Source organism: Castor canadensis, chromosome 8, assembly GCF_047511655.1.
Source record: "Castor canadensis chromosome 8, mCasCan1.hap1v2, whole genome shotgun sequence".
In the NCBI taxonomy this organism is placed as follows: domain Eukaryota; kingdom Metazoa; phylum Chordata; class Mammalia; order Rodentia; family Castoridae; genus Castor; species Castor canadensis.
Window position 1 is genome coordinate 76,818,196 of NC_133393.1, and position 15,683 is coordinate 76,833,878.

The 15,683-nt window shown below is 35.2% G+C and overlaps 1 protein-coding gene across 9 annotated transcripts in view; it reads right to left on the reverse strand.

Annotated features, from left to right (window-relative positions):
• Positions 1-15,683, reverse strand: part of Kif21a (kinesin family member 21A) — a 156,529-nt gene that overhangs the window by 45,454 nt on the left and 95,392 nt on the right. For 5 of the 9 annotated variants that reach the window (XM_074083125.1, XM_074083124.1, XM_074083127.1 and 2 more), the window contains exons 12-16: positions 10,674-10,764; positions 10,151-10,268; positions 9,551-9,739; positions 8,846-9,045; positions 7,729-7,836 (exon numbers count right to left, since the gene is read on the reverse strand). In XM_074083125.1, the coding sequence (XP_073939226.1) occupies positions 7,729-7,836; positions 8,846-9,045; positions 9,551-9,739; positions 10,151-10,268; positions 10,674-10,764 (706 nt within the window). Of the gene's footprint in view, positions 1-7,728; positions 7,837-8,845; positions 9,046-9,550; positions 9,740-10,150; positions 10,269-10,673; positions 10,765-14,750; positions 14,790-15,683 lie in introns of all 9 variants that reach the window. The other 4 variants (XM_074083121.1, XM_074083126.1, XM_074083123.1 and 1 more) reach the window with 1 other exon arrangement.

Consider the following 15,683-nt stretch of genomic DNA (forward strand, 5'->3'; position numbering starts at 1 on the left):
AATCTGAATTTTTAGTGGGTGAATAACAACTCATTAAATGGAACTAACCATTATTTACCCATCCCCTTACTGCCAACCAATAGTGTTTTTACTTTTTACACAACTACAAATAACCTTTAAGTGAAAATTTTAACAACTAGCAATTTTCCTGATTTTAACTTATGCTTTTAATCTGAATTCATGGAAGTATGATTTTTAAATTGAAGGATATAAAATTTTTATATAACACTGAAACATCTGCCATTTACTTCATCTCATCAGCTAATAAATAAACCTCAAATAACATTTATAGTAACATTAGTCTCTTTTCATAAACTTTTATATTGAAGTACTATGATCCACATATCATAACAAATGTCATTTTATAAAATTAATGTTTATTATCCTTAACCTGTACTTACTATCATTAGGGATTTTTCTTCCATTTATCAAACAGTCTTGTTTAATTTTGAATATTACTATACAATTGAAAGTTAAAGATTCCAAGATGGCAGCTAGAAGGAGGAAGAAGAAAGCGAGTATCCTATAGTGAAATCTTGGAGAGACACTGGAGACACAATTTGCAGGCATAATCACTGAGAAGAGGCATAACACTGACCCCTCCACAACTCCAGCTGGCGCAGAGAATCTCCACTTCACGTTAAACAGAGAAACGAGGAGGGCCCCCGGGCTGCCAGTCGCCCACGCCCAGACAGCGTGGGAAGACACGGACCAGGTGAGCTTCATGGTACACGGTACTCCCACAGACAAGCCTGGGCCAGAGCAGCATAGCCCCCTGGACAGACCAACCTCCACCCGGGGAAAAAAGAGAAACTGAGTAATAAGCAATAAGAGCAATAAAGACACATGGAAAACAGGGTGGGGCGCACTGAGCACCAAAGATTGGGGGAAGGGAATCCTTCCCAGGACTGTAAATAAACAAGCTGGCCTGGCCAGAGAGCCTCTGGCAGGAGCGGGAGTGCACGCCCAGCAACCAGGAGTGGAAAAGCTTGTGAGAGTGGCGGAGGGAGGAAAACTCCACAGGAGAGGAGGGAAGACCCACTTCCCACATGAACAGTAAACAAACATGGCAGCTGGCAGGAGCAGCAGCACTGCCCAGTAATCAGGAGCAGGAAAGCTTGTGAAAGTGGCGGTGGGAGGAAAACTGCACAGGAGAGGGGGGAAGACCAACCTCCCACATGAACTATAAATAAACATGCAGACCTGACAATGCAGGTGCAGTGTCACTTTTCCCAGTGTGCTTGGAAAGGGGAAAGCTTGTAGTAGAGCTCACGCACAGGAGAAATCTGAGTAAACAAAGCCTACAGGGCCAGGTGAGTGCTAAGCTCACCCCTGAGATCTGCATAAATAATGCCTCCAGCAACAGCAGGCTGACAGCAGCAGGCAGGCAAGCCACAGCTGCAGATACCATTCACAGAACTGTCTCCAGACTCTTTTTTTTTCCTTTGTCTCCCTACCTTTGATGAGAGAACAACCGAATTACACCTGCAAGCTGAAAAACTTACTGAAACTGTATTGCATTTGAACTTGGGATACTTGGTGGGGTTTTTTTGTGTGTGGGTGTGTGTTTTGTTCTACTTTATGTGTCCCTTTGATGAGACAACTACAGAACAACATCTGAGGCACCATCTGCAGGATTGGAGACTGAGACAGACACCCAAATTATTAAGACTGAAATTTCATTGCATTTGAACTTGGAGGTTTTTTGGTTTTTTGGTTTTTTGGTTTTTTGGTTTTTTAAATTTTCCATTTTTTCATTTTATTTTAATACATTTTTATATACAGATTTTTCTTTCATTTACTTATTTTTTTACTTTTATTCTTATCTTTTTTTTTTTTTGATTTTCAATCCTCTCTCTGCCTCTGTAATGTCTGTTCAGCTTACTGTCAATTAGTACATTAAAGCTCCCTGTTTATACCTTTGAAAACTTCTTGTCTGATACCTTTTTCTGTTTTCTCCTTCCAGTCTATGTATTTGTTTTTCCCATTTCTTTAACTTCTTGCTTTCCATCTCAGCTCACCCTTCCATTCTAAATATTACCATTGTTATTTTTACAAGATAGAAAATACTTAATTGCACACAGTACAGGGACAGTAACAACACCAAAGACAATGACGGGAAGACAGAAAAAACAGGGAAACCAGTTTCCTCACAGCAAAAACTTGATACAGGAACCAGAAGGGAATGAAGAAAACAGGTACTCAGATCCAGACTCCAACAAAATGAAGATAAACTATACCAAGGGACCCAATGAAACCCACAAGAAAAATTTAAAAGAAGACATTCTACAGGTACTCAATGAGAATTTTATAGAGATGATACCGGATAGGGTCAACCAAAATGTACAGGAGACACTCAAGAAATTCCAAGACAACAAAAATAGAGAATTTGAAAAAAACAAAACAAGAAATAAAGGAAACCATAGAAGCACTGTATAAACACCAAAGTGAAAGAGAGAACACAATGAAAAAATGGATAAATGAACTCAGGACAAAAACAGACAACATTAAAGAGGAAACCAGCCAGGATATGGAAAACCTCAGAAAAAAGAACGAAACACAACTGCAAAACAAAACAGAAGGTCAATCCAGCAGAATAGAACAAACAGAAGACAGAATCTCAGAACTTGAAGATGAAATGGTAATTAAAGGAAAAACCGAAGAACTATTAATTAAACAACTCAAGACCTGTGAAAAGAAAATGAAAGAACTCACCAACTCCATCAAAAGACCAAACTTGAGAATCATGTGTATCGAAGAAGGAGAAGACGTGCAAGCGAAGGGTATGAGTAATATATTTAACAAAATAACAACGAAAAATTTCCCAAATCTAGAGAAAGATATTCCCATACAGATGCAAGAGGCCTCCAGGACACCAAACAGACCAGACCAAAATAGAACTACCCCACGACATATCATCATTAAAACAACAAGTTCAGAAACTAGGGAAAGAATACTGAAGGTTGTAAGAGAGAAAAAACAAGTAACGTACAAAGGTAAACCCATCAAAATCACAGCAGACTTCTCAACAGAAACATTAAAAGTAAGAAGAGCGTGGGGTGAGATCTTTCGGGCACTGAATGAAAATAACTTCAACCCCAGGATACTCTACCCAGCAAAACTATCATTCAAAATAGATGGAGCAATAAAAGTCTTCCATGCTAAGCAGAAACTAAAACAATATGTAACCAAAAAGCCACCACTACAAAGGATTCTTCAAGGGATTCTGCACACAGAAAGTGAAACCCAACTAAACCATGAAAAGATAGGCAGCACCAAACAACAGGAAAAGAAAAAGCCAGACAATAGAGAGTAATCTCAACTTAGATACACACAATCAAACCTTCAAACAACTAAGACAACTAAATGACAGGAATCACCACATACCTATAAGTACTAACACTTAATGTTAACAGACTTAATTCACCCATCAAAAGGCACCGCTTGACGAAATGCATTAAAAAGGAAGATCCAACAATTTGTTGCTTACAAGAGACCCATCTCACCGACAGAAATAAACATAGGCTAAGGATGAAAGGCTGGAAGAAGATTTACCAAGCCAAGGGCCCCCGAAAACAGGCAGGAGTAGCAATACTTTTCTCTGACAAAGTAGACTTCAAACCTACATTGATCAAATGAGATAAAGAAGGACATTCCATACTAATAAAAGGGGAAATAGACCAAAATAATTATCAACCTGTATACACCCAATGTCAACGCACCCAATTTAATCAAACATACCCTGAAAGACCTAATAGCACAAATAAACACCAACACAGTGGTTGTGGGAGACTTTAACACCCCATTGTCATCAGTAGATAGGTCATCCAAACAAAAAATCAATAAAGAAATCCACAATCTAAAATATGGAATAGATCAAATGGACCTAGTTGATGTCTACAGAACTTTTCATCCTACTTCTACACAATATACATTCTTCTCAGCAGCCCGTGGAACCTTCTCCAAAATAGATCATATCCTAGGGCACAAAGCAAGTCTCAGCAAATATAAGAAAATAGAAATTATACTGTGCATACTATCTGATCACAATGCAGTAAAAGTAGAACTCAACAACAAAAGCAAAGACAAAAAACACGCAAACAGCTGGAAACTAAATAACTCATTACTTAATGAACAATGGATCATCAATGAAATAAAAGAGGAAATTAAAAACTTCCTGGAAGTCAATGAAAATGAAAACACAACCTACCAGAACCTATGGGACACAGCTAAGGCACTCCTGAAAGGAAAGTTTATAGCCATGAGTGCATATATTAAAAAGACTGAAAGATCCCAAATCAATGACCTAATGATACATCTCAAACTCCTAGAAAAACAAGAACAAGCAAATCCCAAAACAAATAGAAGGAGAAAAATAATAAAAATAAGAGCTGAAATCAACAAACTAGAAACCAAAAAAAACAATACAAAGAATTAATGAAACAAAAACTTGGTTCTTTGAAAAAATAAACAAGATCAATAGACCCCTCGCAAACCTGACTAAAATGAGGAGAGAAAAAACCCAAATTAGTAGAATCAGGAATGCAAAAGGGGAGATAACTACAAACACCATGGAAGTCAAGGAAATCATCAGAGACTACTTTGAGAACCTATATTCAAATAAATTTGAAAAATTTAAAGAAATGGACAGATTTCTAGATACATATGAGCATCCAAAACTCAACCAAGAGGAAATTAATGACCTGAATAAACCTATAACACAAAATGAAATTGAAGCAGCAATCAAGAGTCTCCCCAAAAAAAAAGTCCAAGACCTGATGGATTCTCTGCTGAATTCTATCAGACCTTTAAAGAAGAACTGATACCAACCCTCCTTAAACTGTTCCACGAAATAGAAAGGGAAGGAAAACTGACAAACACATTTTATGAAGCCAATATTACACTTATCCCAAAAACAGGCAAAGACACCTCCAAAAAGAACTATAGGCCAATCTCCTTAATGAACATTGACGCAAAAATCCTCAACAAAACAATGGCAAACCGAATTCAACAACACATCGAAAAGATTATTCACCACGACCAAGTAAGCTTCATCCCAGGGATGCAGGGGTGGTTCAACATACGAAAATCAATAAACGTAATAAACCACATTAACAGAAGCAAAGACAAAAACCACTTGATCATCTCAATAGATGCAGAATAAGCCTTTGATAAGATCCAACATCATTTCATGATAAAAGCTCTAAGAAAACTAGGAATAGAAGGAAAGAACCTCAACATTATAAAAGCTATATATGACAAACCTACAGCCAGCATTATACTTAATGGAGAAAAACTGAAACCATTCCCTCTAAAATCAGGAACCAGACAAGGATGCCCACTATCTCACTCCTATTCAACATAGTACTGGAAATCCTAGCCAGAGCAATTAGGCAAGAAGAAGGAATAAAAGGAATACAAATAGGTAAAGAAACTGTCAAAATATCCCTATTTGCAGACGACATGATCCTATACCTTAAAGACCCAAAAAACTCTACTCAGAAGCTTCTAGACATCATCAATAGCTATAGCAAGGTAGCAAGATATAAAATCAACATAGAAAAATCATTAGCATTTCTATACACTAACAATGAGCAAACTGAAAAAGAATGTATGAAAACAATTCCATTTATAGTAGCCTCGAAAAAAACCAAATACCTAGGTGTAAACCTAACAAAAGATGTGAAAGACCTCTACAAGGAAAACTATACACTTCTGAAGAAAGAGACTGAGGAAGACTATAGAAAGTGGAGAGATATCCCATGCTCATGGATTGGTAGAATCAACATAGTAAAAATGTCTATACTCCCAAAAGTAATCTACATGTTTAATGCAATTCCCATCAAAATTCCAATGACATTCATTAAAGAGATTGAAAAATCTACCGTGAAATTTATATGGAAACACAAGAGGCCACGAATAGCCAAGGCAATACTCAGTCAAAAGAACAATGCAGGAGGTATCACAATACCTGGCTTCAAACTATATTACAAAACAATAACAATAAAAACAGCATGGTACTGGCACAAAAACAGACATGAAGACCAGTGGAACAGAATAGAGGACCCAGATATGAAGCCACACAACTATAACCAACTTGTCTTTGACAAAGGAGCTAAAAATATATGATGGAGAAATAGCAGCCTCTTCAACAAAAACTGCTTGGAAAACTGGTTAGCAGTCTGCAAAAAACTGAAACTAGATCCATGTATATCACCCTATACCAAGATTAACTCAAAATGGATCAAGGATCTTAATATCAGACCCCAATCTCTTAAGTTGATACAGGAAAGAGTAGGAAATACTCTGGAGTTAGTAGGTATAGGTAAGAACTTTCTCAATGAAACCCCAGCAGCACAGCAACTAAGAGATAGCATAGATAAATGGGACCTCATAAAGCTAAAAAGCTTCTGTTCATCAAAAGAAATGGTCTCTAAACTGAAGAGAACACCCACAGAGTGGGAGAAAATATTTGCCAGCTATACATCAGACAAAGGACTGATAACCAGAATATATAGGGAACTTAAAAAACTAAATTCTCCCAAAACTAATGAACCAATCAAGAAATGGGCAAGTGACCTAAACAGAACTTTCTCAAAAGAAGAAATTCAAATGGCCAAAAAGCACATGAAAAAATGCTCACCATCTCTAGCAATAAAGGAAATGCAAATTAAAACCACACTAAGATTCCACCTCACCTCTGTTAGAATAGCCATCATTAGCAACAACACGAACAACAGGTGTTGGTGAGGACGCGGGGAAAAAGGAACCCTCATACACTGTTGGTGGGAATGTAAACTAGTACAACCACTCTGGAAAAAAATTTGGAGGCTACTTAATAAGCTAAACATTGATCTACCATTTGATCCAGCAATACCACTCTTGGGGATATACCCAAAAGACTGTGACACAGGTTACTCCAGAGGCACCTGCACACCCGTGTTTATTGTGGCACTATTCACAATAGACAAGTTATGGAAACAGCCAAGATGCCCCACCACTGACGAATGGATTAAGAAAATGTGGTATCTATACACAATGGAATTTTATGCAGCCATGAAGAAGAATGAAATGTTATCATTCGCTGGTAAATGGATGGAATTGGAGAACATCATTCTGAGTGAGGTTAGCCTGGCCCAAAAGACCAAAAATCATATGTTCTCCCTCATATGTGGACATTAGATCAAGGGCAAACACAACAATGGGATTGGACTTTGAGCACATGATAAAAGCTTTAGCACACAACGGAGGGGTGAGGATAGGTAAGACACGTAAAAAATTAGTTAGCATTTGTTGCCCTTAACGCAGAGAAATTAAAGCAGATACCTTAAAAGCAACTGAGGCCAATAGGAAAAGGGGACCAGGAACTAGAGAAAAGGTGAGATCCAAAAGAATTAACCTAGAAGGTAACACACACGCACAGGAAACTAATGTGAGTGAACTCCCTGTATAGCTATCCTTATCTCAACCAGCAAAAACCCTTGTTCCTTCCTATTATGGCTTATACTCTCTCTACAACAAAATTAGAAATAAGGGCAAAATAGTTTCTGCTGGGTATTGAGGGGGTAGGGGGTCAGAGGGAGGGGGTGGTGTGGGTGGTAAGGGAGGGGGTGGGGGCAGGGGGGAGAAATGAACCAAGCCTTGTATGCACATATGAATAATTAAAAAAAAAAGAACTATACTGAATAAATAATAAATAAATAAATAAGAAAGTTAAAGTCTACTTACATCTCTTTTACGCTGATCTTTTTTCAACTGAGCAATTTCTCTGTTTCTTCTAGACTCTGTCAATCTGGCTTTCTCTTGTTCTTCTTTCATTTGCTTCATTAGGCGAACCTAAAATTAGGTATACACATCTATCAGATTTACTCTATCATAGCATTCGTTACATAAACCACATGTGTGGAAGTAAGTTCTTAGAATTCTGATTACTTATCATGGAAATACTTGGAGTTTTGTTGCATGATTTAAATATTCATTTCTTATGCTTCAGGATTAATACATTTATATTTCTAACACATTTCTACCAAATTACTTAGTGCTCTATGTTTTTTATATTCAATGTTCAGTTTTTCTATGATTTGAATGAAATTCAAATCAGTAGCTGTGTGATCTAAAACAAGTTACTTAACCTGTCTTGTAGGCTTTGATTTTCTCATCTGCAATTTTCTTGTATCTATAATGAGAAATCAGTGAGCTTATAACCTGATAATGCTTATAACAGAGCCTGGTACACAGTAAGTACTAAATAATTTTAAGCTACTATAGTTGTTACTAACAATTATACAATATAATAATTTAACTACTTCCTAAATCATCTCCATGTTAACTGTTTTAAGGAAACAATATTAGTTTTCCTGACAGATTTTATAATAATTAATCCCCCAACCAAAACAGATACAAGTATTTACATATTCTTTGTACTTTTCCATGCATGAGAATAACAAGTATCAAATTCAAGGTAGTTGCCATCTCTTGAGGAAGAGGAGTATGATCAGGAAGTTATTATAGGAAGCTCAATGTCTACCTGTTTATCTTAAACTGGATAGTGGACTATAGTGTTTGTTATTATCCAAATTTTTCTGCATGTATGAATTATTTTATAGTTTCGTTAACCTTGTTTATGAGGTTTAAGAGGAGAAATATCCATCAAAGCCCTGTGGAACACATGGTTTTTAGCTTACTCTGAAGAAAGGCTTTGGTGAGGGATGACTGTTGGAAAAAACTTCCAATTGCCAAAGGGAAGTGTGTCATTTGTAAGGCTGGGTTACTACTGACTACGGAAAGAACCACAACATCTTCTTTTGTCCCACATGGCACAAGCGTCCTCAGCATCAGTCAATACCTTTGTTTTTTTCATTTCCATCACATCCTGCTGCAGTTTCTTCAGCTGCTTTTCATACTGAGACTGATTCTTAAGCAACCTCGCATGCTCTTTTTGGGCTGTCTGAAGTCTCTGCAATTCTTTATTCATGGCTTGGAGTTTCTTTTCATATTCAGACTTAATTTTTTTTGCCTTTTCTTCTGAGTAAGATTCCACTGAGCCTAAATGACCAAAGGATATTCACATTTAGTTTTGTGAGACATATATTTTTATTTCACAGCTTTCACAACTTACAACATTAGAGAAGTGTACCCTCCCAAATATCCAAACCTTCAGACTCTAGGTCTCTCTAAACCATTCTCTTTTATTGTCTACTCAATCTGTTTAACAATTATTAAAACTTTTTATTTAAAAATGTCCTAAGTATAAATTAAGACAATACAATAATCAACCATACTTTGAATTAAATAATTAAATAACCTAGATACTTATCACTACAAATAAATAAATAAATAGATAGGTAAATAGATAAATAAATAAGTAACAATATGTAGCATAATGTAGCCTACCTTAGCCAAAAATGGCTACAGGCCATATTTTTAAAATAAAAAAGCATGGACTGACTTGTAAAAAAGAACACAACTTCTAATTTTCTCATCTAAAGGAAGAGAAGGTACATTTGATGACTTAGTTTGAACTTTCACCTTCATTAAATAGCATTCTTACCTAAGTTTTGGAGCACCTGGTCTCTTTCAAGCTGAGTGTCCCGAATTTTATGCTGTAGCATCATGAGCTTCTCTTCATACTGCCTTTTCAGTGTCTGTAGTCTCTTCTGGCTATTTTCTAGTTCATCAATTAGCTTTTGTTTAATTGCAATTTCACAGGTAATGTTTGCTAAATCAGCTTGATAGTTGGCTATTTAAAAAGAAGAAAAAAATCCCAGGAATGGGCCAAAATATCATAATTGTTATCAAACAAGAAAGAATATAAAAGTAATCATCTATATTCGAGTATTCACTGGGCAGCTACTGAGGAAATTTCCTGGATAAACCAAAATCTAAAAGCGTGAATAAAACAGAGCATTCACATAGATGCAGACAAAGATACCACCTGGGCTAAAGAAGAACAGAGATCATGCAATGACTAACTCCTGTAACAGAGGAATGCCTCCTTTGCTTAGCACCCAAGCCTTGGAGGGTGTATGCAGGGCAGTAGTCATAAAAGGTGCTCTCATTAAAGATGAAATGGAGAATGTTAAAGGCTTTCAACCAAGGTTTAAACAACTTCCCAGAACGACTTTCTGCCCTCACACTAAAGGTCAAGTACCTTTTTCATCTGATTCAGAATCTGATTCATCAGAGCTTTCACCCCCTTCAATGTCATCCTCCTCCTCATCCTCCTCTTCTTCCTCGTCCTCATGATCACTCACTTCTTGACTTTCTTCCTGAAATGTGATTTGTGACCATTATTAGTACAATATTGGAAAAGCAAACTGATTGCATTGATAAGAAAGATGGTAGAGTACAAAGCACAGAAGCCCAAAAATTTTACTTTTCAGCAGTTCAAAAGTCATTCCAAGATTTTTAAGGTTTTCATATAATAATTTTGCTTTAAAGAGTACTTTATCTCTCATGGTACTTAATTTCCATACTCACACAATGCTGTCGCAATATACCAGATTGACAGTTACCAATATTTTATAGTTCATGCTTCTGAAGAAAAGAAGTCAAGGAAATAGTACACACTGGATGGATAACTATTTCCCTCTTCTATAAGTTAATACAGTTATCAGTAATCAAGAACAAACTAACTCAGTGAGTAGTTTGTAAGTTCATTCTTCCATGCTTACCATTTCTAAGTCATTGTTTTCTCTTTCTGAAACATACTTTTCTTCTTTCTTCTCCTGGTCAATGTCTGCATTATCCTCTTTACTGGCCACACTTAAAAAAGGAACAGAAAGATATGGTGTTAAACTTCAAAGGAAACTGTTCACTTTTGTCTATCAGATTTTTTTAAATGTCAATCATTTATTAAAACAAACCAACAGAGATGGTCACTTGACTAGGCAAAACTATCCTGTCTGATGCTTCAGAGGAAAATAGAAGTCACCACTCAACCAATAACTAATGATTTACATCACTGAAGAAAAGCTTATTTTCTAGAAACAAGGAGGAATACATTATACCCTGAGGCTAATATATGATGAAACAGCTAAGAACTGGTCATAATAACAGCCAATTAGCTACAATGTAAGGCTATTTAAATTCAAAAGAAACCGAGAGAACTTTTTGTTTTCCCATCTGAATACATAATACTTTTCTCATACAAATGTAAAGCTACAAAAACTGCATTTTGATTGATGTCCTAATAAATTTAAGAATAAATTTAAAGATTCAAAGTAACTCTGCCCACACTTGCTTTGTCTACACTGACTGGATCCATCAGAGTAGTGTTCAAATCTTTTCTTAGGCCATCCCCACAGCATAGGGCACATTCTGTTCTCACAGGGGGCATCTTTCCATACCAAAACCGTCTAAAGTTTAAACTGCCTACTAACTGAATAGGAAATTCCAGGGTTTCTGACAAGTATCACCATGCAGTTGGAAGTCCTCCTCTTTAGTTATCTAGTTATATAGTTGGAAGCCCTGCTACGTAGTTATCTACAGCCATAACTACACACTGGTGTCAGATAATGGTTACAGCCAAACTAATATGACCCTGGTGGTCCTGAAGAAAAGACAGTAGTAGACTGCAATAAACAAAGTGCACATCCAAATCATTCTATTCTTTTGGGGTGTAGAAATCATAATCAACTATGCACAGAAATCGCACTTCTGTTTACATTTAATCAATATTTAAATAATAGTAAGAGTGAACTTTAAAATGAATCTATATGCTTCTGTGCTATAGTAACATTTTCAAATCTTTAAAAATAAGAAGAATACTCCAAATGAGGCAATATTTTCCTATTCAAATTTCTTTAGAAAAAGTTATAAAATTTTATCAGAATAATTTTATAATAGCTATCATTTCTTTCAGATATTCTGCTGTTTAAATAGTTTCTCTAATCCATGGATTTATTTTTAGTTTCTAAGCAAATAACTTAATCTGATTTAAGCCCTTTTATCATTACTTAGCTCTAATATTTATCTCTAGGTTTTTATTCAAACAGGTATTTTTGTACTCAGAACAATATAAATACAAATGCTTTCTCCTTGTATGCACTTTCCAGAATTTGTAATTTATGTTTATGTGATTATTTATTTGATGTGTGTCTTCCCCAATAAACTAAAAGCCTCGTGATAGCAAGCCTGTGTGGGTTGGCATTATGTCCACAATATCTAGGACCTGGCCTATAAATGTGAGCTAGTGTCATTAAGTCAAGCAATCCCTGTGCCTATACAGGAGCACTCATCTTTGAACATGCCTATGTGTCTCACACACTAGTTAAGCTAGAACGGAATGGCAAAGTTTGAAAAATGCATGGAAGACAGTCCATCTCTGGAGTAAGAAGAAAGTGTTGGTACAAGTATCAATAAAATACTCATAGCTAGAAATCAAGTAAATTATAACAGGGTTTCATGAGCATTGTTAAAATCGTTGTATTAGAGAAAAATCAACTTGGAGAAAACTAGGAACCACCAAGAAAGAACCTTTATCACAACTAAGAAATAATTTTACACGACACATGCATGCCTCTTTAGGTTGCTTACAATATTCTAAAACTGCTGATTTTTCACCATCATGCAGTTCAAGCTAACTAACATGCAGTTCAAGAAGAACCCCCTCTTCATCCAATCATATTAAACAGCCAGCAACACGTACTCAAATAGTGCTACACTTGAGGCTTAGGCCCAAGGTTTAGAGCTAGAAAAGGAGAATGTGTTAGGAGGAAAAGGTCACCCTGTTCCCCACCCACTATGGATTCCCATTCTCACCTGCAACTGCTGCAGCACCTAATTTTCCTTACCTTCAGTTCTTTCATTACCTCAAGTTCCATCCCAAAACCCCTTTGCCTCAGGTTTATGGCCACACAATGACTTTATCCCAAACACTTGACTCAACACACCCTTCTGCTCCCTCAAATCACCAATATCCAGTTTAACAAATGTTAGCTTTCACTTATATATTAAATCATGTAAGGTGTTCATGCTGCTCAGATGCAGAAAAATCAGCAGTTATAACTTTACTCATTTGCCTTTATAAATCACTCTTAAGACAAGCTTTTAACAGACAAGTTGATACTTATAATTATTATTCTTCAAATACTCAAGTTTTCCTTGATAAACTGAGGCAAATTGATACCTAAAATAATCATCTAAACAGCATTGGATGATATTTAAATCTGCACCTTTACAGAATAGGAATCTTGGGAGCAGGAAGGAACATTAGAAATTAATCCCTTCATTTGACAAATAAAAAAGAAACTGTGGCCTGGGGAAGTTTATCCGTTCAAGGGGATGAAAACCAAGTGTTCTGACTCCTAGGCCAGTTTTCTAGAATCTTGCAGTCAAAATTCAGCTCAGACACCTGACAAAGCTGCATCATGAGGAGCTTGTTATGAAGAACATCAGGCTCCACTCAGACCTACTGAATCTAAGAATTCATTTCATCAAAATCCCCAGAGATATCAATGCATGTTTATGATTGACAAGTACTTCCTAGGACACTAAATGGCTCTGCCTTCGCTGTACTTTGTGAATCACATTGGAAGGAACCTCTATTTACTAAGTACATTTGCTTAAAGGGCTTGAATATTTTAAGGTTGTAAAATGCTTCCACACATACCTTTAATGATGCACCTCATTTTGACCTTTTTCCAAATGCAAAGTGCTTTAATTCAATTCTAATGTATGTTGTCCTAAATATATAATGATGATCTCATGTGAGTTTTCATGTGATCTACAATTATAATTATAGTTACAGAATACTAGTCATAGATTTGTAAACTATAAGCTTGAGAACTTCAGAAGATTATGTAACATATAGGATATAATTATGGGTAAATATTGTAATATAACTTATAATTTCTTTAAGATTCAAGAAATTTAAAGTAATTCATTTAATTGCACAGTAAAAGTTCTCAAGTTCTTATTTTAAGCATAAGATGAATTTCTGAAGTCATGCTTCCAAAATGCTTACATATTCTTTTGAGACTATTTTAGAAAAATCTATAAGGAAAACTTCCAATAAGAAGTAAAATATTACCATGATTCTTCTTTAAATAATAATTCTGAATCAGTGAAAAGTAAATTTTCATTATATAGAGTTCAGAAATATGCTTCTAAATATTGTTCAAGTTTCAAACAGAAAAAACAAGACTATCCTGATTTTGATGCTCACTTAAAATGTGTATTAAAAGTAAAAATTGTTTTCCTAGTTCAACCTTAAGAATGCCTTGTAAATATTATCTGTAGTAAGGCCACAGTTTCCTTTTTCTATGTTGCCATTTTAATGTTGCTTTCCAATAATAATTACACCAAATAAACGAGAAAAAATCCCACCCTTGAGTTAATATGAGCTGCAACAAAATGTCAGTTCCCGCCCAAATTAGTAATTCCCATTCTGCTCACAAGTTTCTGAAAGACACAGAATTACCTATTTTTTTTAATAAATCAAATAGTGGAGGGTTATTTGATCAATTTTATTTTGAAAAAGGTAAATTATAATCATAGTCATGATAGCTTATTCTGAACTAAATTAAGTTGCTTGAGTTTTAATTCAAGCAACTAGTGAGAAATTTATACTTAAAAAGTACTTTTTAAAGCTTTGGTGTTTTGTTATTTTTATAAAAATTATCATTACTTTTAGAAGTACATGGACTATCTAGTCTGAAGCACTCTGTAATTCTATAACACATTTCCTGATGAATGGCAACTAAGTATTTAAATGACATTTTAATAAAAAACCTGGGAAATATTCCAACCTTCTTTCTTCTCGATTGCTTTCCTCAAGTTTCTGTAGCCTTCAAAATCACGAGGCACAGTATTGGAAGGCCAAGCCAATGAAGGACAAACCAGACAGTAAAAAGCGAAAGTGATAAGAAGGTAAAAATGATACATGAGCTTGAAGACTTTAAAATAAAATTTAAAAGATATCATCAAAGGACAATTACACAGTAAAAAGGCAGTACATTTTGTCTGAATCAAAAGTAAGGAGAAAAATCAAGTAGTAGAAAACTAAGAAGAGTACATAGGATACTCGCTGAAATCATTTAACAGTAAAATGTACAATTTATGTAAGTTGATAAATAGTAAGAGTTTTGAGATGCCATTGCTTTTTAAGTCTCAAATGGATCAATTTCCCAATCTCCCCCTACAAAAAGCCCACATTCAACAATATCCTCTTCTTTTTAAATCTTTATGAAAGATTTTTTATGGCATCTGTCAAAATAACTTCACAAAGTAATGCCTTTATACTATAATATGAAAATACTAATACTACATACTAGTTGCTATTTTTAAAAACTTTGTTTATTCTTTAATATACTACATGTGAACATCACTAAATCTAAGCAAAAAAAAAATCCTGTATCAAAATTATACATGAAATGGTATTACAGGCAAATGAATATGGTTGCTATGTTATCGATGAAAAATTATAATATTACTAATTGAAAATAAAAATCTTATAATATTGGGAATAACAATTTTACTGGACTAATTATTTTAAACTAAGTAACCAAGAGGATGTAACTAAGGCAAAAGTAGAAAAAAATGGGAAATGTAGTATTTTCCATTAGTAAGATTGTTTTTTAGTAAGTATAAGAAAAACTATAAGTTTGTCAACATATAGGTTTTGAAATACAATGTGACCAATACACAACGTGAAGATCTCTACTCACTGGAATTTACTGTAC